At 40.0% G+C, this 26,698-nt stretch overlaps 1 protein-coding gene across 3 annotated transcripts in view; it reads right to left on the bottom strand.

Annotated features, from left to right (window-relative positions):
• Positions 1-1,281: 1,281 nt before the first annotated feature.
• Positions 1,282-26,698, bottom strand: part of HSPA12A (heat shock protein family A (Hsp70) member 12A) — a 57,058-nt gene continuing 31,641 nt past the window's right edge. For all 3 annotated transcript variants that reach the window (XM_071563621.1, XM_071563619.1, XM_071563620.1), the window contains 6 exons: positions 14,539-14,710; positions 11,600-11,686; positions 10,951-11,055; positions 9,774-10,032; positions 8,003-8,106; positions 1,282-6,477 (listed from right to left, as the gene is read on the bottom strand). In XM_071563621.1, coding sequence (XP_071419722.1) covers positions 5,843-6,477; positions 8,003-8,106; positions 9,774-10,032; positions 10,951-11,055; positions 11,600-11,686; positions 14,539-14,710 — 1,362 coding nt within the window. In that variant the 3' untranslated portion in view covers positions 1,282-5,842. The remainder of the gene's footprint in view (positions 6,478-8,002; positions 8,107-9,773; positions 10,033-10,950; positions 11,056-11,599; positions 11,687-14,538; positions 14,711-26,698) is intronic.

Here is a 26,698-nt window from a genome sequence, read left to right as displayed (position 1 = left end):
GCTTATCCTTTTATAATTCTTTGCTTCTTCTGTTATTCTTTGCTATTTTGCACTATAGTTAATTTATACACTTAAAGTTGGTGTGCCTCTTGTGCTGCCCTTCATCCCTTGGCAAAAAAAGGACTTGGGCAATTTTTTAGAACCAACAATTTATACATAATCCCTCCTACCAAAATGGGGCTGTACCTTTAAATACAAACACACTCATGAGAAAATCTGAAGATTTAGAAAAGTCCAGTGAAAGGACCACATTCTGAATGCACATACATGAAACTCCACTGGAAACTTCAGCAATGTGCTAGAACACTGAAAGCAAAATTTGGTTCTTAATGTGTCTCTGAAGACTGTAATTATTTTTCCCATTGTACTAGTAACATTAATTGAATGTTTAGCTGAAATCAAGTTCATTACAAGTTAAATACAGTACCTCGCCTATTAGGATGGTGTTTATAATTATAGTCATAAAGCACTTGTAAAACATCTTCATTGCAGCAAATAGGTGGAAGTTGGGGTGTAGTGGCTGCTACGTATCTCAGTTCACTCTCTGCATCTCTGCAGCATTGTAGACTAAGGTCACATATGCCACTGAATATCCACAGCTAGTGAAATACTACTCAGTTTTAGAGGGACATGGCCCACAACTGTTAGAAAAATATTGCACAAATTGGTATGAAAGGTTTTTTTCAGTGCAGCTGGACCTTACTAAACATTCTTAGATCTATAAAGAGGTACATTCTCACACAAACATACCTGGTGATTGGCCTGATCATAAAATTTTAACAATAAAACAGCTTTTAATAACACAAGACTTGAAAGATTACAGTTCTCTTCTAAATTTTGTATTATATTTCCTGGCTCTCTGGGAGCATCATTACAGAAAATATCTGACCTGGGCTTGGCTGCCCAAAGTAATTGTCTTAACTCCAATAGACACCCTACACAGAGCTACACCAGCTTTGGTGGGAGTTGAGAGATCCCCAGCAGTGAATGGAGTACACAAGTGAACTGAAAATGCAGCAGCCTCTTGTTGAAGACTCAGTGTGTGGCACAGGGGCCTGCAAGTCCCTGGCAGAAAACCACATCTTAGGGTTGACATATCTAAAAAGTTGGAAAAAAATCTCATAAGCAGCACATATGGTTGGTGTCAGTTTTGTTCAGTCACACACATGAGGGAGCATCCAAGTGCAAGTATAACCACTCGGCCTTTCTCACTTTCATATTAACTTAGGTTTCTTTTTATAGCCATTTTCATAAGAATATAGTGACACTCAAAAACAAAAATTAGGTTTTTAAGGTATTTTATTTGACATGATTGAAGACACACAAACACTCAAGATACAATCCAGACAAGTTGTGAACAGCTCCAAACATCAGTGAAATCTGAATTTATCTTGCACAGAGGTGAACAAGACCACAATGGTTGGTTTTATAATATAGTTTAAGACTATTTCAAGCAGGTGAGTATCTGTGACGTTATGCCCAACAACTTTTTATACTATTCATCCGCTTAAGCCACTTCATATCATAAATATGCAGCTTATCTTGGCAATTAAATCTCTGCAATATATAATTAGCCTTCTCATAATAATGCATTAAAACTCCTGTATATAAATATTGGTATATTCATACCAACGCAAACTGTCCTAACCATCACTGCACATTTATCATACTCTAGCACAATTAATCATTCCATCACAATTAGCTGCTAAACTTTAGCTTGGAGTTCAGTAACTTGGACTCAAACTTGCAAGTTGTTGCTTAGACGAACTTCTGCCAAGACCTTTTGCTCTCCCTATGGACAACAGTCCTTGTCTTTTCAAGATTAAGTTGCACAATGTCATCTGAAACCCCTACCAAAAAAATGCTCTGCATGGAACCTCCTACAAAAGTATCAGAACAACAATTCTAAAATTTACTCATTTCCTAGCAAATCTCATATGAATTTTACAGCCTACCACCCTTATTCCAAACTGGCATCCACATGCCTCTTACAATGTAAAGTTGTTTAACTGGGTTATAGTCTACAGACCACAGCATAATATTCTACCTACAATTCTATTTCCTTGGAAAGACAAGCTAATTTTCCATTCTCAAAGAGGGCAACAAAGACAGCTGGAGTTTTTTTCAGTAGTTCAGTGCTCTGCAAAGATAAGCTTGATAGTGCTCTCATCAGACTGAGGGAGGAAGTGCAAAAGTATGCAAATCACATTTTACAGCTACAGTAATTTCAGCAACAGGCCCCTGCCTGGATCCAGATGGGATCTTACAAAAGGTGAATACAAAGGGCAGACAATCACTGCTGTGCAGGGAGCTGTGCTTCAGAAGAGCTGCAGAAACTACCCATAGCATTCTCTTCAGACAGGCTGAAAACAACACAAAAACCATGGGCCATCTGATCTTGCAGGTCACCTCCTCTTCACCGGGGAGAGGAGGGGTGGCAGCCATTCATTAGACCAACTTCTGTGTTAAGGCCACTGAAAACTAATCCGTGCACAACTGGAGGGACTCAGGTTAACATGGAATGCAAAGACACTGAAGCCTATTTTTCTTTAAGAGCTTTGTCTTTTGGTAGGTGGAAGTGATAAACAGAGACTGGGTCTTACCTGCAGCTACAATACTTGAGTGTTGCCTGACTTTGGAAGGTAGTTTTCTGTTTGTTGTTGGTTTTGTTGTTTGGTTTTTTTCTGTTTTAAATTAGACAATCTTCTAATGAAACCCCAAAAAGCTAGTGAAGAAGCTGTATACCCAGATCATACAAACTAATTTAAAACTTGGTTTAACAGGAGGATTCATCCATTATTATGATGAACTGCTGGAGCTGGAATGGTCATCACCTGAAACAAAGAAATGAAAACCCCAGCAACATACTAGTGCATCTGTGTAATGTGCTTAACTGGTATGACTTGCATTGCAGGAAGAATGTTGTATTGTCTGACACACCAACATTTCTTTCCTATTATTATAAGATCAGCCTTTTGCATTTCATATCTTACCATCTTTAAAAGCCTATAATTACAGAAGCTGATTGAGAAACTATGTTATTTAAAATTAACAGCTGAATGAAATCAACAGAGGCAAAGAGCATTTTTATACAAGAAAATAGCACTGTAGAAAGAAAGAGTCTGTACAATATTTAAATATTATATATACATAAAATTATATTGTTCATAACTCATCTTAAAGTTTCTCTTGTTTGTAAACCATGGAAAGCAACACACAAAAAAATCCCAGTATTTAGCTTTTAAAGCATTTAACAGGCAGCAGGAAATCAACTGCTAGCAAGCATAGTTTGTAATTATAGAAAGTATCCAGCTGGATACTGTGACTGGCATTCTCCTTAGTCCTGTATTTATTTTTTTTTAAAGCTGAATGCAGAACACACTTCCCATTCAACTAGGGAATTCTGCAGGAGACAGAAAACTCAATGACAAAATGCTGTGGATCAGTTCAGTTCTGCAGCTCTTTCCTGTTGCAAAACTGCAGGATAAATATAGAAAGCTTAAGTGCCTGATTGGAACATAAATTAGTGAAATAATTGATTAAGCTTTAATCTCCCAGAAGTATCAGTAATGGATTTAACTCATGCTCAGCTTATTAAAAATGAAGGTTTAGATGAATAATATTTCCAAGTTTCAAAAATGTAATGAGTTGCAGCAGGTAATTGGGCAGCTCTGTATAAATGCTCTGAAAGTGTCAGCATTTTAGGGTGATTCTACGTGCCAGCAGTCTGCTAATTTGGAGTAGGATTTGGATTTGGATCTGAAACTGTCAGTTCATGGCAGATAAAGAATGCAGGTTTCAGAAGTTTTCCACCTGTAACCTGTAATAATTTTATTTATTGCAAAATAAAAACTATTCTATTTGCAAAAGAACTATTCCAGGTGAACATGCTTAAGAAAATGCTTCCAGAAAGTTGTCATTTGGAAAACAAGATGCTACCATGACCACTAGTACATTTCTCCTGCGTTAAGAGTTCTGTGCTCATAGTCATGTAAGGAAGGCTTTATTTAATACTATTTGTAGATTCATTCTGTTGGCTTCTGCCTTCCACTTTATTGGCCATTCAACTCAACACAGCACTATGTTTTACTCAATTGAAGTGTTTGCTACACAAAATATATTATGGTACTCTCAATCTGAATGTTTTCTCTTTTAAGTCACTTGTATGTTCTAGACAGCCATCATCTAGCTGTACTTCCAAATCTCAACATAGGAATTAGCAGGAAAAGAAAATATAATCACTTGGAGAAGTGCTTGATAAATCAGATGGGTCAGAGGGACTTCGACAGTCTGGAGAAATGTGCAGACAGGAACCTCAAGTTCAGTGAAGGCAAGAGGAAAGTCCTGAAGCGGAGGAGGAATAACCCCAGGCACCAGGACAGGCTGTGGACTCGGAAGCAGCTTGGCAGCAGTAAAAGACCTCCGGGTCTTGGCAGACATGAGGCTGAGCTTGAGCCAGCAATGTGCCCTTGCAGTAAGGAATGCCAACAGTCTCCTGGGCTGTACTGGGAACAGCACTGTCAGCAGGGCCAGGAAAGTGATTACTCCCCTTTATTCAGCCCTAGTGAGACCTCATCTGGAGTGCCAGGACAGGTTCTGTGCTCCTCAGTACAAGAGAGACATGGACATGCTGGACTGAGACCACCAAAGGGCCATGAGGACAAGGAAGGGATTGGGGTACCTTTCACTTGATGAGAGGCTGAAAGAGTGGGAGCTCTTAGGCTCGAGAGGACTCAGGGGATGACAGGAATGTGTACAAATGTCTGACAGCTCACAGTAAAGATGAAGCCAGACTTCTCACAGGCATCCAATGAAGGAACAAGACAGAGGCAATGCAAACAAACTGAAACTCAAGAAATTCCTTTTAAATGTAAGAAAATAATTTTTTGCAGCGAGAGTTGTCAAATGAGTTGCCCAGAGTTTAGGCATCTCCATTTTGAAGGTATTCAGAACTGGACAAAGCAACCTGTTGTGGCTGACACTGCTCAGAGGTGAAAGGTCAGACCAGACAGTCAATGGGTGTCCCTTTCAACCTCAGCCTTCTGTGATTCAGTGGTTTCAGGCAGACACTAAAAAAACCAAGTTTAAAACATACAAATGGGAAATTGCTTTGCTTGTAATAATCTTCTGAAGTATAATGAGGGCAATGCTAGCTTATTAATCTAACAGTTTGTTCTGAGAACTCTGACAATAAAGGCCCTGTTTTTAAACTGAAGTGCTCAGTATTAGGCTCCCAAATGTAAGTATTTATTTCCTAAATCTGTTTTTAAGGATTTCTGATGATTTTCTTTTTTTAGAACTTAAGAAATTCAGTTCCCATTTCTTTGAGTCATTGATATTCAGCACTTTGAATTCTGAAAGCATTGGGTAAAATGAAAAGAATACTATAGACTACTCATTTGTTCCCATTGCCAGAGGATGGTGCTGTTTAAACACATATCCCACAAAAATACAACCTCTACAACAACTACATGGGTTAGTGAGTTTTTCTCAGGAGGAAGTAGAAGAATAAGGCAAAGAGATTAAAATTTTGTATCTTTTTAACTAACTTTTGGGACCCAACAATAATCAGTGTATACTTAATACAGATAGATCTTTAAGCATGCTTGAGTAATTTGGGAACTTTTACTACCTCTGGAACTTCTGCTCCCAAAACTTTTAAAGGGTCTTTCAAAATCCAGCCTTTGGTCATCGAAGGGCACAAACATGGCATTACCCCACCTTACTGGCTGTTCTCACATAGCCTGCTGAAATTCAAGTTGATTACATGATATACGAAAGTCAAAAAATGGAATAGTGGCAGATCAGTCTCACAAACAGGCTGTGGTGGGGAAAAGGGCCGTTAGTAGTTTAAGAAATCAATACCAACTTTGACACTTTTAGAGGTTGCAACATCAATGGCCATGGCTTTGATTTCAGTGTCCCCAAACTGCATAAGTGTTTTGATCTCACGCCGGTTCGGCACCGAAGCGTCAGTCCCAGTGAGATCCAAGCGAAGGGTGCCACACTTCTTCACGCCAGACTCGGTGATGAAGCCAACGTTGTCTTGTTCTGAGCTATAGATGTTGATCACTATTACGAGCTGGGAGGGTTTGGCAGGCGTGTAACTGCGTGTCACAGTTTCTCCAAGGGCTACAGACTGGTCAGCTGAGATAAATTTGTCAAAGACATCAGTGCACCAGCGTGTGCCATCTTTGACCAGAAGCTTCTCCGGTGGGTGCTTCCCCTCCACGAAGCGGTTGAGCACACCAACGCCGTAGGTGAGCGGCGAGCGCCGCACCTTGATGACAGCAGGGTCCAGGCCAAAGAGAACAGCTCCTTTGAGGATGGTGAGCCCCACATCCTGAGGAATGATTACTCGACACCTCGAACCAAAAGCGCTTTGCACGGCTTGTTGGAGTAAGGGGGATTCGGCAAAGCCACCCACCAAGAAAAGAAACTTGACATTGGTCACTTCTGGCTTGTCAAACACTTCACCTAAACAGAAACAGAGCCCATTATATAAGGAAAAACACACTGTGATACGGCGATGCAAGTGAGAATCTCAATGTCTGAGTGCACTGAATGTTCCATTCACATGCACAAGATCTGAAACTGCCACATCTATGCCCACACTGCCACTCTCAGCATTCACTACTCCCACTTCTGTAGTCTCTACTATACTCTATTTCACTATGAATTCACTTACCTCAAAGCATACAATATTTATGAAGTGGCATTTAAAACAGAACTTTTATTTAGCTTCTACCAGTAACAGGAGACGTACATTTCTTGCAACAAAATCCTGCCAGTCACATTGTGGGTAGTAGAAAACATTTTGCCACTTCAAGTATCAGTGAGACATTCTCAAACCAAACTGATTCACATACCCTTTACTGCATTCCAGATAAATCACCCCATTTTAAATTCACTTATGATTTCTGACCCTGACATCTTAACCACAATAAATACCACCTGTACAATAATATCTCCTTACGTTTTTACAGATGTTCCCTCTTAGCTTAAGCCCACATCCCCTACTGTCAAGAAAATCATGCAGTTCAGTTGTAGGCTCACAGTTCAAATAACTGAGGCGACATGACTGAGTTACCTGGCACAACTGTTGTAATTCTGTCCTCTTGCTCCTTGCAAGGTAAGATGTTCAGTTGTCTTACTAGATTGTGACCACTGAGATTTACCTACTAACTACTCACATACAGTGAGTAAAGTTGGATATTCCATCCCAAATATGATTCAATTAGTGCTTTGTAATGCATAGAACAGAAACACTTTGCTCAATACATACATTATACTGTATGTGATACAAATACAATCCTCCACCACAAAGACCTTAAATAGTAATTTTCCCAATAAGCCCATGTCACTTTCTATTCCTGGATAAATAAATTCAGTGCTGTCAAGCCATGCCTGAAGTACTTTTACCATGATGCCTCATTTATTATTTGCATTTAAGGGATGTAAGGGATTTGGATGGTCATGAACAAATGCAACCTTTCACTGGGAAGAAATGAATTAGAGGTGTCAATAGCAGGAATAACCAGAAACTAGTTACATCTCTGGCATTACTAAGTTGTTGCCTGAAATAGGAAAAAGAAAAGCAGGATCTGGGTTACTCGGTGCATTCAGCCTTGTGAATGCTTGCAGCCCTGGAAGTACAAAATAATTGAAGCTTTGGCAGTAACAGGACTGAATCACACTTAGTAACTAGTACTAGAACTAAGCAGGAGTATGTGGTGTTCAGGAGATGTCCCTCACTTTCATATTTTCCTAACTGCTTTGTAAACAGCTGCAAGTTTCAGAACTAAACTCCTTGTCTGCAACTGGTGCATCTTAGGAAGGTTGTTTTGACTTTATTAGAATCATAGAATCATAGAATTGATTGGGTTTGAAAAGACCTCCAAGATCATCAAGTCCAACCCTTATTACAGTTCCTGCTTTGAAACAGGTAAGAAAAGCTTCAGTCTCAGCTCAGCCAGTAAGTGGAATTACCCACAACACGTACTAAGGTGCTGAACGATCTGGTCAATTGTAGGTTTGAAAAGAGCATTCATTGCATCCGGGCTCATCCTCAGCATTCCCTGGGAGGACCACTTCACAAAGTCCACACTGGAAAAGAACAGTAAGATAAAAACCTTAAAACATTGCAGCTGAGCTGTACAGTCACCACCAGACATACAAATAAATGAATGAGTTTACAGGATCTCCGTGCATTTCACTTGGACGGAAGTGCCCCACTTCACCCTAGCCCCATACCAATGCAGCAATGTAGAATTTCAAGACAGAATTATTATTTTTGCTTGTCTAATTGTTGTTTTCTTTGCCTGATTGCCTTCTGCAGCATTAGCAATGCTCAACTGCTTCCTGAAACAGCTGGCAGTCAATCCAGCGCTGATTCATCCCCAGAAGGGCAACATTTAGATTACAGCAGCAGCAGCAGGCCAAAGCCACTGGAAACACACAAGGAAAACAAGCAAGTGTGGAAGCCTCAAGAAGCAGAAGAGAGCACAGCATCTTTAATGAGGCATAACATTTATTAAGTGAGTACAGGCATTAGGTAATTCCATCACTGATACACATCTATATAGCTCAGTAATCTCTCTTTCACTAACGCACATTATATGTCAACATTTATACTTTTTCTGTCCTGTTATCTATTTAATTTCATTTCATTTGAAGGGAACTTTTGGCATTCCCTCTAAGATTCACCATTAAGATTATTCATAAAAAGGTGATGGTCCCGTGAGGGGAAATATTTCCAGAAATTTTGAATGATTTCAGAACCTCATTGTCATTTAGAAAGCGACTCTTAGCTGGATTCCAAGTCATTTAGGCTCACAGCATATTTACCAATAACTTTTGAAAGACATGCATGAGTTCCTGCCTGCATAATACATTAACAGAATCACAGAATAGGCTGAGTTGGAAGGGACCCTCAAAAACTAAGGTACAGATAGTAAATACCACATCTTTCCCTCTCAGATCCCAAGCATTCTGCCCCAGATTCACAGGCTCTCTTGTTCATTCTCTTTTATGCCATTAATCTCCAGGTTTCCTGTAGTATATAATTTCAGAAGATGCAGAATACCCATTTCTACTTTCTTCTCACTTTCTTTTCTGTAACTGCCCATGATCTTGTCATTTAGGGTGACTTCTTGATACTAAAAATCATTAATTAAAATCTCTGGAAGGTATTATGTCTCCCTACCTATGGAGCAAATGATCTAATTGGTAAAATACTAGAAGAAGCAAAAGTCTGCCATCACTTCAAAAGAAGAATGCTTTCCCCTTGCAGAGCTTTATGTAGTAGTACATGTTCTCACCAGTGATCTGATACTGCTAATAACTTTCCTCAAGCCATGAACATATTTACACATCTCATGATCTTGGATTTGTGCCAGTGCCCAGGGCAATAAAAATTAAGGTTCTAGATAACTAACTTTCAGGCAACAAATTCTGTGTTTGATCTGATGTTCCTAATTAACATGAAAGGGACTCACAATATACAGTCAAAGTCAAGAAAGTGATGCAGTGGTGGCCTAAAAAAACCAATCAAAGACAATACCTGAAAAGTCTTGTACAGAAAAGCCTTTACAGAGATTGATCAGAACTCTTCATTTCTGGAAACTGCACTTGAGGCAATCCCATTTTCCCATCCTTACACTACATTTTTACATTATTATCTTTCAGCCTACATATAACTAGAGTATTTTAATTATTTCTCTTTGCTACCAGTGGTTAATTCTACATCCATTTTGTTTCGATTGTCTACTCACTTGCTTTTCCTCAAGGCATGTTCCACGCTGTGGCCTCGAAACTTCTTGTAATAGTCAATGAAGGAGAAGGGCAGAGTGATGTTCAGGGGGTTGGTCCTGTCTGGGGCTGCTGCCCGTTTGCGGGACTCAAACGCAATCATCAGATCCACCCAGGCAGCAGGACGCTTGATTTTAAACTGCTCAATAAAATCTTCTCCAAATATTTTACACAGCAGCTTTTCAAATTCATAGTCCACACCTAGAGAACCATATGGCCCACCTGCACCACAAAGAAAACACAGCTTTAACATCCTAAACTGCTTATTATGCTTCTAGTTGACCACATACACATCAAATCAACACTATTAGGACTGTCAGGGCAGAAGGTCTACAGAAAGAAGTGTCTTTCCTAAATGTAACAGCTGGTCTAATGCACAATGTGATCTTACCTTTGCCTCACTTTTACTCCTCTATCATCACAGCCAAAGTAAAACTAACACTATAAATCAGAAATATTTTAATTAGAAGCAGAGAAAACTGCCTTCTTATTCACACATGAGAAGGTATAGGCTGGATATTTAGGAGTAGACACTCCTGAGTAATCTTACAGACACGACAACTGAGAAGGCTGAGTGACGAACCACACAGATGAAGATGAGTTTGGTACAGAGACTCAGCAGCAAAAAGCCACCTGACTCACACGCTTAACAGCTTAGCCACAGGACAAACTCAAAGGGCATGTGGAGTTCAGGAAGGGAATACCACTAAAGAAACTGGATGCTACATCTTCGCTGGGGACCAATCATTGTGCATTTTTCCAGGGAACGGCAGACCATCCTTGTTGCAACACAGGTGACCTCTCAAAGAACAGGAAGATGATGACTCTACTAGCAGAAGTCAGACCAGGACTATGGCAGGAGGTCCTGGCCTGATGGGAATGCGTAACAAAGGACATGGCAGTTTCTCACTCCCAGTGTGAGGTCTGCCACCCAAAAACATCAGATGCATTAAGTGACTCACCCATCTCTGCTGACCAGCAACTGGGTTATATTAGTTTTGAATGCTGGTCTTATTTTAGGAAGAACTGTTAGTAAAATGTAATAAAGGCATAAATTTCTTTCACTGAAAAGTCAAATTATTTCATACACATGTAATATACAATATAATTACATGAAGCAAGCAATGGAAGTGACATTACCTGTTGCTTTGTATAGCTCCTTAAGGTGTCCTTCAGGGAGCCTGATCTGATGGACAGTCATGTCCACTGTGCCTCCTCCACTGTCAACAACGATGTAACGGTCCCCTGGTTTTCCAAAGGGAGAGGGAGATGGTATTGACATCAGTGTTACCATCACAGTACACTGCAATGAGAGCTCCTCAGGGGCATCAGCACCCTGAGAAACAATGACTACAGAAAGCCAGGAATGTCTGTGCTGAAGACTTGACCTTTACTAGTAAAAATAATGCAGTGATTGAAAACAAATATAAAAGTCAGATGTTAAAAGCTATTGCTTTAACACAGCTGAAAAGTGGGACTGCTCATGCTGCTGGTGTACATCCTAGTGGGCTACCAAATTAATACTAAGGCATACTTAAAAGGCCTATTCTGAGGAAAATAAAACCTGGATTGCTTTCTACCACCTCCTTAATAAAGCATATTTTGCCAGAGAATACAGAATTGTAATTCAGTGTTAGTTATCAAGAGCAGCACATGAATCTGCATTTTTTCTTTTCCTATTTATAATCACTGTGAGAACAGTGCAGTGCACGGCACATTTGTGGGAAACCCAGTAACTGCCCAAAATACAAAACCGGTGAGAGCAAAGTTTATGCAAGAAAGGACATACCTTCCTCCAGCTCAGACCAGATCTCTCCTATGACATTCTCCACCATGAAGGTTCGGCTCTGTCGTTTATGACGCACGTGTTCCTTAGCTAGTGATGGACAGAGAAGAAATTACTGAGTATAAGAAAGGATGAAGAATTTGATACCATAAACTGCAGGAAACAAGTGCAAACAGGCTGACAGGTCTGTATGTGTTACTTCTTAACAAAACAAATGAACAAAAATTACTGCATTTGGCATCAGGAACATCAGAATGGCATTCCTAGGAAGGAAAAGTGTTTCTCAACCATACTGATCTTCCTTGATACTAATAGATATAAATTTAGTATATCCTAATTACCTAATACAAATAATACAAACTAAATATATATACCAATAACCTAATAAGAAAGCTATACACAGCTCTGACTTGGGGTTTTTTAATATATTCTGGATTGCAAAGTGTGGGCTGGCAGCCAGCTGTGCTCATCACAGCTTCTATCAGCAGGCAGTCCCAACCACTGCCTTTCAGGATGTCAGTCTGTCTCAAAGCTAACAGCGAAAAGCACTGCTGGTCAGGTTAGGAATTTCTTAAGGACACAGAGATAACCAGGTCTGACCCTTATAATATTTCAAATATATATTATTAAAAAAGCATAATCTAGAAATGCTATTATAGCAGTCAGTTAACTTAAAAGACTTAACTGCTACTTAAGACATTTAAAAGATGCAGAACAGTCTGTGAGGAGAAAGCAGAGTCGTGAGAACCTTTGCTGTTATGCTTCTAAATCAACCTATGCAACTGAATGATCAAAAAACCCCACATTCCCTGTGTAACCTTCACTCATCTTCAAAGGTATTCTATACAACAGTACAGAAGAGAGGCATCCTGTCATGTGTGAAAATTCTTTCTGAAAATACCAGCACGCAAATCACAGAATGCATTTTGCTTCCTCTTTCTACAGTGCCTATCACCAGAAAACAGAGCCAGCAGCTCCACTTGCTCCTCCCCAGAAAGACCCCATGATGCAGACAAGCCACACCAGCCTCACTGCACTGACTTGGCAGCACAGTGGGAGCTCACATGGCAGGGCAATCCATGACAGAACAAGCATTGGGTCCAAGCACGGGCCTGACACAGTCCACAGAAGTCAATGGCAGTCCTTTCATTCAATCCTGAGGGCTAGATGAGAACACAAGAGCCAGTCTTTAACTACAACTGAACTAAGCTTATCCTGGCTGCTCTGAACAGAAAAATTTTTGTTTTCACTTCACAGCCATAATATGGTCCTTGGAGTGCTTCTCCCTGTTTATATTTAAAGGGTTTTTTTCCTTAATCTGTTCTCAGCTTGTCTTGGGTGCCTGCCATGCCTTTATAAAATTTTAATTCTAACCCCATATTAATTCACTCCAAACTTTGTTTTCATTAATTTTGACATGAAACCTTTCTCATCTCCAATAGCTTTTACCATACAAAGTCAAGAAGGAGAGTGGTAACCCCATCCAAGAAAAAGCCCATTAGCAGAAATCCATGATCTGACAGATTCTACCCAGCTTCAAAAACTTAACCAGAGAAACTCTTTTTTTATTTTCCCAGAGGCAAATCCCTGTGTTGTCTGAAAGTGAGTCCATGTAAAATCACATGGAATCGGAATAGTTCAGGACATGAACGGGGGGGGCAGAATCCGAGGGGCCCCTGAAGGGACTGTATCCTGAAAACAGATTGTGCCCTGTACTCTGCGTGGGCTCCAAACACTGAACACATCTGACAAGGGCTGGCAAGGAGAGGCATGGATTTAGGAGAATGATGTAGTGACCTGCTAACTGAAAAAAAAATATGCTCTGGTAAGTGCAGGAATAGCTTTACTAGCCTAATCTTCCATTTGCCTCTACTGTTTTGACCTTGCAAATGTGAGAAAATACAGATTCTTCTGTAAAATTCCTGCTGGGATAGACTGTCACACTACTATTAATATCAGGGCAACTGTTACAATTCACAGAGATGTGAAATATGTGCATTATGGAGCAATCAAATCTTACTGTTGCTGCTTTTTTTTTCCTCTCCTGTTTCCCTCAAATTTCAATAAGATACCAATCTCATGATGAAAGATCTTTTACCAAGTGACTTACACTGTGGTCCAATCCCTGTCAGTCACTCTATGCCAATCCTCAAATATTTACACTAGTAAGAGATCTCAGGTCAATAACTCAGAAGTGCCCTACGTAGTTGGCCTTCTGTGAGCAGATAAATTCATTGCTATATTCCAATACTACTTGTTCCCCTGAGTGTTGAAAGTCATTAATGATACTTCATAAAGATGACATCAAAAAGCACCTGCCAAAACTCTGAAACACCTCAGAGTAACAGTTTCATTGCAGATCCAGTTATTTAAAACTGCTTCACTAATGCATCTAATCAAACACATAATTGTTTCCAACAAATTAAATTAAAAAAACCCGATCCAACATGAAGTACTGACGTAAGGCAGAAAAATACTGCTGTGAAATTCTAAAAGACTCCCACAACATCCAAATAAAGGCAAGGCTAGGAAGCTACCTGCATATTAAAATTCAAGGAAGAAAATCTTTACTGAGGGTGGTGAGGCCCTGGCACAGGTTGCCCAGAGAAGGTGTGGATGCCCCATCCCTGGACGCGTCCAAGGCCAGGCTGGATGGGGCTCTGAGCACCTTGGTCTGTTGGAAGGTGTCCCTGCCCATGGCAGAGAGGCTGGAACTAGACAATCGTTAAGGTTCTTTCCAACCCCAACCATTCTGTGATGTCTGTTGGATCAAAGTCCAAACTAGACTAAACCACAATCAACAGCAAAACATTTTATAAAAGCAAACTGATGGTAGCCTGAAACATTTCAAGATAACAAGGACAAGAAATGGTAAGAAAACAGCCCTCATGGACAGAGTAAACTTAGGCATAAGAATCTAAAAAGTGAATTCAGAGAAGTACCCTGTGTAAATCCAGTTCCAATAGTGTCACTCGGGCTGTAGCCATTGACAGGTGCCCTACTGCTCAGGTCTATCATCTGGTGCAGGCGGAGCTTTCGGCAGTAGATCGAGGCAGCCTCGGGTTCCAGGGCAATGATCAACTGCTCGGGATTTTCAGGAGATGCCATTCCTGCCTGCGAGAGAGAATCCATCAGAGAAGTGGGGTGGGAAATCCTGCAGCCTTAGCAGACCCTTCCAGTACGTGAACAAGGCTCTCCCCAGCTCACGGTCTCAGTTAGGTCACCCCTTCCAGTTCAACTCACAAAGGAGCTGCTGCCAGTGGTAAAGGTCTGGATCTGGGACTCGTCCTGCCCACAATGGATAGCACAGGCTGAACAGTAAGTTTGCATGCACTTACCATGCTAAGTGTCTAACCAAGCAGGTGGAGAAATGACAGAAATCATTTTGAAACCTGTAATGAATGGCCTAAAACCTGAACTCCTAATTAACCCGTGAATTTGCTTGCTGAGAGGGGCCCCAACCTCCTTTAGGACATGAAGGAATACCTTTGGCCTCTCCTCCTCACAACAGCATTTTAAGTGTTCCTTTCTTTATGTCCCAGATATACACAGTCCTCGCTGAAACGAAGCTCCTGCACTGTTTCACTGTACAGCAATATACAATGTACTTTACCAGGAATGCATCTTCTGACTTACAACCAACATTTTCTATTTCAAAATCCATTGCTTTTAAGCACATTCACTTTTACAAAATCTTCAAAATGCTCAGTTTATTCCAGGACTCAAAACACAATAGGGCAGGTTCCCTAAAATGTGATGAGAGCAAGCCTAAAAATAATCCCACATTATAAAATCAACATTTGCCATTCTTTCTACTTTCTCTCTGGATTTTCAGCCTTCAGACACAGATTTTCAAGAAGCCACAAGTTCTTATGTAACCACATCACTCAGAGCTGGGCTTAGAGAAAAATATACAAATAGCTGACAAAACTGTGTTTTCATTTCTTTTCCCCTGTACTTCTGCCTACTGTATGATTTTCTATTAAACAGATAATATCTTTCAGCTCTGTCAGCCCAACTTTTGGTTTACCTGCTATTATTTTCCAGGTAAGTACTTGAATACTAAAGTACACTAGCAAATACAAACCACAATGAACATTTTTCTGCTTCCACAGTCAGTCTCCCAGCCTTCAGTTCATACACATAAATTGTGGTGCCTCTAGAGCACCCTCAAAAGAAGGCAGACACACATGGAAAGACTTCAGACCTGGACTGAAATTTGGCTTCTTTCACACAGCTACATTGTGTGCTGTGGGAATTGCTGTCTAATTTACACCTGCAGCTAGAAACTCAGAGTAAAGCTGGTTTAAAAGCAGTACCAGGGTAAGACTTGGAGACACAATACTGTCCTTCACACTTGCTGACTCATTTTACCCTCTCCATCTTAGGATATCAGACAAATACATTCTTACAGAAAGCATTTTCCTTACTGTTGGTAACAAAAAAGGCAATACAACAAATAAATTTCTAAATAAAAAAGGGTTAAACTAAACATGGTTGTTCATTATTTTAAAAGCACAGCTCATGATTGAGATTATGGTTACTTCACATCTTTAACTGCTGTTGGGCAAAACCCTGTGCTTTATTTACATCCCCTGGACTCAGCAGCATGATCTGAAACTAGTAGAACTGTCTGAGAAGAAAAATACTGTGCAAATACTAGAGAATATCAAACCTTGACAGCTACGTGGAAACACATACTGAAAAAATATTGTATGTTTGCAATCAAACCATCAGACTTTGGAAAATACAGATTTAAAGCAGACAGAGTAACCCTAAAATGTAAAAAAGGACTTATCAAGCACAGGTCCAAGCCTGACTCTACTGCCATCACAGCACCTGCATGTGAGCATGTTGGCAGACAAGCTTAGATAAAGCTCTGGAGCTGTACTGGGGATGAAGTTCTTGCATTGTGCCTTAGCATAATCCCGCTCCTCCAACCTATCTGGATGTAGTAGGCACAAGCAGAGCTGGTTTCATGCCAGCTCACTTCAACATCACTTATCTCAAGCTGAGCTTTTCTACACAGGAAGCTTTGATTTGTTGCATTGGAATGAGCAACATTCAAATATGAATCAATACTTGGTCCTTGACAGACATTTATCTAATCTGCTAAAGAATTCCAAAAATGTACAGTCTCTGCACACAGATTATCTCACCCCTTTACTGTCTTTGCCTTTGGAGGGTTTTTCTAGAAGTCTAATCTGAATCTTGCTGCAATTCTAAGGTTAGCACTTCTTGCTCTATCCAGTAGGGGCTTAGAGCACAAATAGCTCCTTACTACTCTGCTGCACTTTCCACTTATATTAAATCCATTATTAAATCCATTATTGTGTTTTGTGTGAGCTCTGAATCTGAGCAGCAAGTGGTTTTTTCAGTATCCAGCAATGTGGATGAGCTCAGGAGTGCTCAGTCTGCTCCATGGACTGGGCACGTGGCAGCAGCACAGACAAATCAGTTCTGAGTCTAAGTCTAACCTACGCACTGAAGACAAAATAGTGGTTTAGGGAAAAAATAGTTTGTTGCTAGGGATATTAAAATCCACAGGCTACAACGTAGAGCATTTGCAAGAGGTGACAAGAACTGAGTGCACACACAGGGAATGCACTGGTATTTCCTGACTTGAGGAGGAGCAATGTGGGGGCAAGACTGAATTAATTGTGGAATCATCTGTTCTAGGGGGAATTTTGGTACAAACTTCCAAGGCTGGTTCTGCTAAAAGAAAAAAGTAAACCATTAACAATAACATCTGCTTCCTCCCTCCTCCAGCAGAAGTCTGTACCATGAACTTTTCACTCTGCAGCCTGCACGTCAGGAGAGGAAGGCAGTGATCTGCAGCGGATGGGCTCAGATCTGTTCTCAGACCCTCCAAGTACAGCAGATGCTATTCTTGCTACTTTTTCTCTCTATTATTTTAACATACCCAAAATATCTCCTGAGGAAAACATCCAACAGAAATGACAAGTTTTTAACAGTTCAAAGCACAGCTGATCCTAACAGAATCTCATGAAGAAAATGTAGAGGTTTTTTGCTTAAAAGCTTTTCTTACAGAGTTTGAAGGAACAGTTATGAAGAAAAATGTGTTATTTCACATCATTAAAAAACATGCAAGGAATCTTTTACAGTGAAAGGTACAAGGCAACCAACACATACTTTTATATGTACACGTACATGTATATGTGTATGTACATATATATGCATACATATAAGTACATACATATAAGTAAATCTGTATGTTATACTATATATATATGTAGGTAGCAATCAATATTTCATTCCTAATCTATGTAGTACTTCTGCTTAGACCAGGAGAGAAAGCACAACACTGAACATCTATATATCCATACCCAGCACAGAGAGAATGTAAGGAGATGATAAAGAAATATGAACACACACATACTGCTAGGGAGGGATGGAACAATGAGGTTATTTTAATAACAAGCTCTCAGATGAAGACTTAGGAGGCAGTACATCTGTCCCATCACTGCAGCCAAGGAGCAAGGGACAGATGGGAGAAAAATATTGAGCATGCTGAGAAAGAGGAGGGAAAACAGCAGGCAGCAACACAAAGAAACAGTGATGCATTTGTTAAAAATATTAATTGTAGACATTTGGGAATCTGCCATATTTTACACTTGCTTCTTTCTATCTGCCTCACTCCATGTTCTTGTCCACTGCTGCCCAAATACTACTGTAATTCAGAACAGAGATTCACAAGTTAATGGGCCTGACCAGGACAGATCTAAACAATATCTCAATATCCAACATTCTATAGATCATTCTGGCAGTGGGACAGATGCATCAATTTGCTTTTTGCCTAGGGCAGATTACAGTAGACTTTATAACAGAGCAGTGTCTTGACTTCAGCCCGCTAAGCAGAATTTCCTTCTCCCATAATACTCAGTAGCAGCATAAACCCAGTGATCACTTATGAGACATGAAGGAAGCAGACAGCATTTCCCCAAAACCACAAAAGTGGAAAATTCATCACAGAATTACAAAAAATTCTTTGAGCACAAAAAAAGTTCTTTAAAATGAATTTAGTGCAGAATATTGCTGTATTTATATACTTGGAAGAAGCAAAGAACACTATGAACAGAACTATCTAAAATTCAACTTTGCTCATATGCCTGAGGACTAAGATTTTATTTTTTGACAAGAGAAGTCTCAGATTTTCACTCACTCCAATAACACAGGTTTGAGTGCTGTCCATTTGCCAAGATACACCTTCAACAGCAAAGCTCAAAGTGCTTCAAAGTCTCAAGTACCAGAGCATTAGTAACTTTACCATCCAGGGGCACATGAATTCTCAACCTGGTGTTTTTATAGCCAGAGATGTGACACCACGAGACAGCCACAGCTGACCAAAAACGTTCCTGTTTTCATGAACAGCATCAGCTGCCAAGTGTTAGACTAATTCACCATTAGCAAATATGGAGGTCTGAACTGAAGCTCAGAATAGCAGTCTGAGCACTTCAAGAGAACTCAATGACTTTGCCTCAGTCCACATACAGAATCTTCATTACTGCAGATTTAAAGATGCTCCTTTTAAAACCCAGCCTCACATGCCACAACACACAGAAAAAAATGTTTTTTATATTTTTAAATACTGCACTGTATAAAACCTTAAAGACAGCATTAGAATAGAATATCCCATACAGTCTGAGCAGTTTTGAAAGGCAATGAAAGCCATCAGATAGGCCTAGATGAAAAGGTCCCATCTCTGAAAGCCACTGTAATTAGAAGCATCAGTATTTAGCTGTAGTCCTCCACAGACAGGCAAGAATGCTGTTGTTCCATGAAGCTTTACTTATTACACCAGAGTGACCTCAAAAGAAATAGTATGTTAGGAAATAACACCCCCATTGACAAGGTAGACATTTCCTATTACTCTTCCTTCAAACTATAGAAAGCAACAGTGAGAGGTTTTTTCCAGAGAGATGCATCAGATACTTTCTTAAAAGAAAAAAAAAGGCCTGATCACTGATTTGTATCACAAGGAACATGCCTTATATGGAGTGCACATGTTTCTTTGAGTTATAAAATTGTCTAAAAGAAACGATTGGATGAATTCTAATTTACTGCTTTGATATATTTTGTAGTCATCTAAGGCCTAATTCAGTACCACTTCAGGGCTGTTGGCACTGCACTCACAATTAATAGGACATTTCTAGATACCAAAATGAATCATAAATAGAATAAACAGAAAAACATGTGCAAAAGAACCATCCTCATCACACAGTTGGAAAAACAAGGCACAGAGACTAAGAGACTTCTCTAATGTTGCATAGGAACCCACAATAAGGTGGGAATTCCCTCCACAGCCCCAGAACTCCAGCTCAGTGTCCCAGCCAAACTCTTGGCCAAACAGCAAGCTTCCATTTCTGAATGTGACACACAGCACATGCAGAAGCTGCAGTGACAGCTACATCACAGCTCCCCCCAACCTTGGGTCCCCACTCTTGTTCCAGAATTTGTCACCTTCCCCAACCTCTTTACTTTGATCACTTGTGAAGCAATGCTGCAGACCAGGTGAGTGTAATGATCCATTCTTCTGGTTGCTAAGAAGACCTTTCTAAACGTGTTTTACAACTAAAGTCCCATTTGTAGGCACCAGAGATAAAAATTTAAAGCTGGATCCCATGAAATAGCTCCGCAAAGATAATGTGGTTCATTGGGAAATGAAGCTTTGCAGGACATTAGTCAGACAAAACAAGAGAAGCTGAGTATTAAACATCAATATTTTTTTCTATTTTCCCAGGTATTTCTTGTAATTAGTAACAATAGGAAAGGCATGACTGCAAGTTAAGCTCTGTGGCATGAAGGAGGAATTATTGTGCAACTGAATCAAGGCGAGACAAAACAGTGGTTGGAAATTAAGTGCCTTGTGAAATTTACACTGTTTAAACTAATCAGTTCATTGTGTTAAGGGATTCACGATAACACCATCCACTTAGTGCCTTGGAAGTGAGCTCCTCTAATCCTCCTCCTTTCCCACTAGCGAGCACTTTCTCCAGTGCTGTGGCATCAAACTGGGATGTCACAAATAAACGACTGAGATCTAATTGCGGATGCAGAGCGTGCCAGGGAAGCAGACGAGCAACATGGGAAAAGACTCAGCATTATCCCAAAGAGGCACAGGAGAGGAGCTGAGTTGGCAGGGAGTGGGGCTGGTGGATATCCCCACACTGCAGGAAAAGCACAGGGCATGCAGTCTGGCTCGATCTCCAGCCTTGAGAAGCCTCCACAAAAAATGTGTGAACATCATCACGCCACCACACACACCAATGCTTTGCTGTTAAGACTCAGATGTAAGAGTGATGAAGAGTGCTGCAGTACAGTAAATATCATGAATAAACAATAGTGAGGTCAGACAGCCCAGTTAGCTCTGTCCACTTATCTGTTCAAAGACAAACTCTTAACATTGCTGAACAGCCTCAAAATAAACAGGATTTTCAAAGATTCCTCTTAGTGACCACAGCAAAGAGGCTGAGTTTGCCAAAGCACAGGAAGAAGAGCTGCTGGGTGTTCCCCCCTTTTCAAAAATGTTTCCTCTGGCTTTAAGAACCTAGATGAAAACTAAATACTAACTTTTTTTTGTTTTATTTTAAATCCAGTCAACACAACGTTATGGTGGTGGGTAATACTGCAAAGATCTGACATCCACAATGTCATAGAGGCAATTTTTGCTTTACAGAACCAAGAGCACTTTCCTTTCTCTTACATAACATTTGCTACACTGACATGCATATACATAACAGATATACATAGATGCATACATTTTCACAAATTATTGCTAGTTGAGCTAAAACTAGGTTTGTGGCACATATCCTAGTCTGATCAGGTGCCACTCATACTTTGCATTTCACAAGTGAGAAGATAGTGGGTAATTATCACAGCTGCAGAATTCCTTCAGTGTCAGCTTCCCCAGCCATGCAGTTAAGTGACAAAACAAGGATGCTCATCTTTCTGCGAGAAAAAACTGCTTGAAAAAGCATAAGTGAAACCTCAGACTTTGGTAAAATAGAAGTTACTTCATTTTGCTGATAAGGGGCATATAAGCTATGGAAGATGAAAAGTGAAAAAGCTGCTGTTTTAAGGGAGGGGGCACAAAGCTGGAAGTTAGCAGATCCCTGTAATACTTCACTTATTCTCTTCACAAGCAGGAGTGATTAAGTAACATGAAAGGCATAGAAGGATGAACCCCAATGTAAAAATCAGCCTTTAAACTGTCCTTTGGATTTTTGGATTACCTTGAGACCTCTCTTTTGAGACTGCAGATCATAGAATTGATTGGGTTGGAAAAGACCTCCGAGATCATCAAGTCCATCCCTTGGTCCAACTCCAGTCCCTTTACCAGATCATGGCACTTAGTGCCATGGCCAATCTCAGTTTAAAAACCTCCAGGGATGGGGAATCCACCCCCTCTCTGGGCAGGCCATTCCAATGCCTGATTACTCTCTTCCCTTCTGCCATGTGGAAGTAGATCCTGGTACTATATATTTATACACTATTTCCCTGCTTTTAAAATCTCAGCATAGAATTTGCAATGTGTTCTGAATTCCCAGGGCTTGCCCATACCATAAGTTCCTACAAACTAACTAACCCACAGAAAATTCATGACCTTCCCAGTCTTCACCAGCTTACTGCTGCTCTGACTTCAAACAGAACTTTCAAGCTGTGAACTGTGAAGGGAGTTTTTAGGTGAAACCCTCTAACCTGCAGGTAATCAAGACAGATAACAATAAGGCACCTTACATTTTCACCCATACAGCTGGTTTAGTGAACATCACCAGATAACACACAAACTAATTCCAGTTAATAGTAACACTACTCCTCATTTAATAATTGTGCATGAATGTGTATGTTGAAGGAACAAGAGGTTTAGATTAGCATTTTATTTATAATTACACTTAGTTTTATGGTGGAAGAAGTTCTTGGTGGCCAAGGAGCAGTTAACAGCTGCCTGCAGCTATCTGAAGGGCAAGTACAAAGGCAGCACAACACAACTTTCCCCAGTCTTGCCAGGAGATTTAACAAGGGGCAACAGCTCATATTGCATCTTTTAGAATTCAAATTAGGTATTACAAAACACCCTTTTTACTAGGAAGGTGATGCAGCACCAGAACAGCTGCTCAGACAGGCATCTCTGTCCTTGGGGATTTTTAAAACTTGGCAAAAGAAAGCCAGTGCTGTCCTGGTGTTGGCAATAACCCTGCCTCAAATGGAAGGTCAGACTAGATGATCTCCAAAAAGCACTTCTTAAAGCTTCCACGATTCTAAAATGGTAAAAGGTATTCTACACTGAGAGAGACCAGAAACCCTTTCCAAAGGGCAAAGACCAACACACTTCCTCATCCCTTGTCTTCTTTGTGACTTTCACGTCAAATCCTTGAGCGTGTCAGTGGGAGGGAGCCCATCGTGTCTGACACTGGGACAGCAGCACCACTCACGCTGCGAGCCTGCAGTCATGCAGGTCCTCACAGGTTTCTGGAGGGATTGCAATTAGAACTCTGTATAAGTGTCTTGGGAAAATAAATATATAGAGCATAACAGCCCTAAGCAGTCTTTTTAACCTTAAAAATCAGCCACCATCACTTTCAAAAGTGATACAACATGTGGAAAGCAATTACTTTAATGTATCCAGGACACACAGGTTACAATATTAAGACAACCTGCAGTGAAAAAAAAATGAGTCCAGTGTCTTGTCGGTGAGGGAAATTCAGTTCCTAATTAATTCATTTTCCTGTATTTGGTTGTAGTGGAAAAAATGGTCTTTATGCTTAAAGGTGTAACAATACTGTCTGAAATTGCAGACGTGGACTTGAAGCCAAATTTTTGGCATTGAGCTCTACTACAAGGTTCCTATTTAACATTTTAAAAGTCACTTGGACCAAATTCTGTGAAATAAACCACTAAAGCAAATACATCAACTTGTGAGTATCCAGGTCAACATCAAGGTGTCCAGTGGAGCTATTTGTGAAGTTTGCTGGGCTGGGAGGTACTTGTCCTCTGAATAATCACACTGGCTTTCCTCACGCACACACCTGCCCATTGCTTAGCAAGTTGGTGTGGACCAAAGCAGAATCCATTTGATATTTCACTTCTGTTTACTAACCTATCAGTTATCCCATCAGGATAAGAAATAACATACAGCCTGTAACATTTCTACCTCTTAATGGCTGTCTAGAAACTATGGCATTATCACATTCTGAAAAGCAAGAAAATAAATGGGGCAGCTGGAGCCGTAATGAAGCGTGACTTTGATTTTCAGCACTTTCAAAGTAATGAATTTGTGGAGTTGCACTGGCTACAGCCAGAACTGCTACATCTGTGTGGTCACTGATTAGATGAAGCAGTTTGTTACAGATGGCCAGGCTGTCTTATTGAGATAAATGCCTTTGCTAAGCACAATCTGATTGCCTCAATTTGTTTTTCCTGGTGTTGCCATTATCCAGATAGAGTACATTATTTCTATGCTCTATTCTTTTATTATAACATGAACTTGGAATTATTTGGGAGAGTATAGACTGTTTGATATTATTGATAAAACCTATACTTGTCAGGTCTTCTGGATTTCGTATTATAATTTCCCTTAAGTTAGAAAACCTGGGTTTTTTTTTCCTTTAGGAAGTGAAGTGGAGCATAAGAAAGGAAATATCTGAATTAAGACCACTGGCTACCTATCACAAAGCAGCACTTTTGTTTACAATTCATGGAAGAGGTTCTACAGTTTACCCGTGCTTATTTCTCAAAAAGCTTTTTGTGAGTTGCCCATAAGAATGATAATTTCTTGTTACACACAGGCAAGGCATAAAATTTCTGGGTCATTATGTGAGAGAAAAGGATTTCTTGTACTTGTCAGATATAAAGAATATCAGTAATAGCAGCAGATCATACTTAGGACACGAAGTCTAGTCTATCACATTTTGGTCTCAGAAGTAATCCCAGAAATACAGACAGTTTTCTAGGGAAAAGCATCTTGGATCCCTTATTAGATAAGGAACAACCACAAGGCTTTGAAATCACCATCATCTTCCTGCACAAAGAAAATATTTCCAAACTGCTTGTTTTGTTGTGCCTGTGTCCTTTAATTCCTTCCAAAGTTTCTCAGGTCTTGGGACCACAACCACATCCAAATTAGCATTACTAAAGCTGAGTCACATATTGCTGAATGCTAACAGTACTAAGGTGGAGGTTGTTTCTTGACCAGCTGATGGGACCACAGTAGCATTCAAGTCCATATTTCACTAGGCTGATACTGTTGCAGCTCATTCCCAAGGGATTGTTGCCACAGATCACATTTGAGTAGTCAATGAAAGCTCAGCTCCAAGGGGCATTACCAAGACTTTTTTGCTGCATTACATTATATCCCCCAAGGAGCAGGAGAACATTACTTGCAAGTTTTATGAGTAGCATCCATTAGAAAAATTAAGCCATTAAATTCTCAGAACCTTTTAATTTTTCATGTTGTAATAGTCTAGAAGTGCTTTTTTGTACCATGGGCATGCATCAGTTACCACAACAGCTAAGCCTGACTCTTTCTATTTAGGTCTAGTATCACACTTTCAGTCTGTCAGGCTTTCTCCTTCCCTTTTTTTTTGAAATATCCTCATTGTAGATCCTTATGGCTCAGGCTGATTTTATTAAAAAGACACAAGTGTCCTGACTGAGGGGATTTTCACAGAGAAAACTATATGTTTGCTATTTTCTGTTAGTTGCATCTTATTTGGTACTGTGGACTTTTTGATTTTGTCTTAATATTTTTCACTACAGTTCCAACTTCAGCTTTTCTTTTCTCTGTCACTTAATATTGGCATCTAAGACATTTTTAGACCTATCTATTATCTTTCACCATTGCCCTTTCTATGAACTAATTACAAACAATCAAACTCACTAGTTTTAGACCCTGCCCACATTGATTTATATTTGATGGTGGATTTCCATCACTCCCTACTTATTGTAGTTTACAGCCTTTCAGACTATTGTTTTCTTCTTTTGGCTGCTAAACCCCATCTAGCTCTCTCTTTCCACCAAGGAAGCAGAGTGAAGAATCTCATCTTTCCCTATTCCTATTGGCTTCAGTGACCTTTCAGAGATTTTCTAAGATCCTGAGAAACAATTTCAAAGCTTTATAAGATAAGCACAGATCCACTCTGACAGGATGCTACGAAACCCTTTTATTTTACTTGCTTAGCAAAACAAAACCTCCAAATATTGCAACTTGTGCCCCAGAGATGAACAAACAGAAATGTACAGGACTAGCAGGTGGCTTTGTCAACTGCCTCTGCTTTCATGTGAACCTGGCTGAGAACTAAAATGAGGAAGGAGAGACCAATCAGTACCCATTTCCCACTCTGTAATCTTCACCCCTCAATTACTTCTCCTTTCCTAATTAAACATAGCTACAAGATGAAGAATCCTCCCTAACACTTCACTCAATAAACATTTTAATCCTTATGATTAAAAGGATCTTAATATCACCAAAGTGAAAGCATAGACTCAAGAGATCCCCAGAGCTACAAATAGTCAAGGTGGTTGATGTATTTAACACACTTCTGCCTCATCTGCCTGACCAAAAAGTACTGCATCAAAAAAATCACCATCTTTCCAGCGCTGCTTACACCTTTGCATGTAGTTTATAGCAGAAGCCTGTCACACTGCCCCTACACAAATAAATTTCAGTTCCATGTGTTTTCTGTACCAATGAACAGACTTAGGAAGGAGTAGGTGTAGCTCAGCTTCACAGATTACAGTCTGGTTAAGTCTCTCTACTCATCTTTTTAAAGATCAAACAAAACGGATGTGAAAAGAATAATAAATATTCAGCATAGGAGCTGGTTAAAGAAGGGCTCTGGAATTTCAGGCTCATATGCTTAATCCTGTCACATAGAGGGCCTCTTGTTTTGTTTATATGAGCTTACCATGCAAATGATTTTAATTGCTATTTGTAATTGAAAGATAAATCTACTGCAGAGCTCTAGAGCTCCATGTCAAAATCAACATTTCATATTAAAAAGAAAAGAACCCTCATATCTCCAAGCAGAGCAACTGACTGATGTTTCCAAGCCTACAGAATATTTTGGGCAAGCTCACGAAAAT

This window comes from Pithys albifrons, chromosome 9, assembly GCF_047495875.1.
Source record: "Pithys albifrons albifrons isolate INPA30051 chromosome 9, PitAlb_v1, whole genome shotgun sequence".
In the NCBI taxonomy this organism is placed as follows: domain Eukaryota; kingdom Metazoa; phylum Chordata; class Aves; order Passeriformes; family Thamnophilidae; genus Pithys; species Pithys albifrons.
This window is presented reverse-complemented; position numbering and strand designations above follow the sequence as displayed.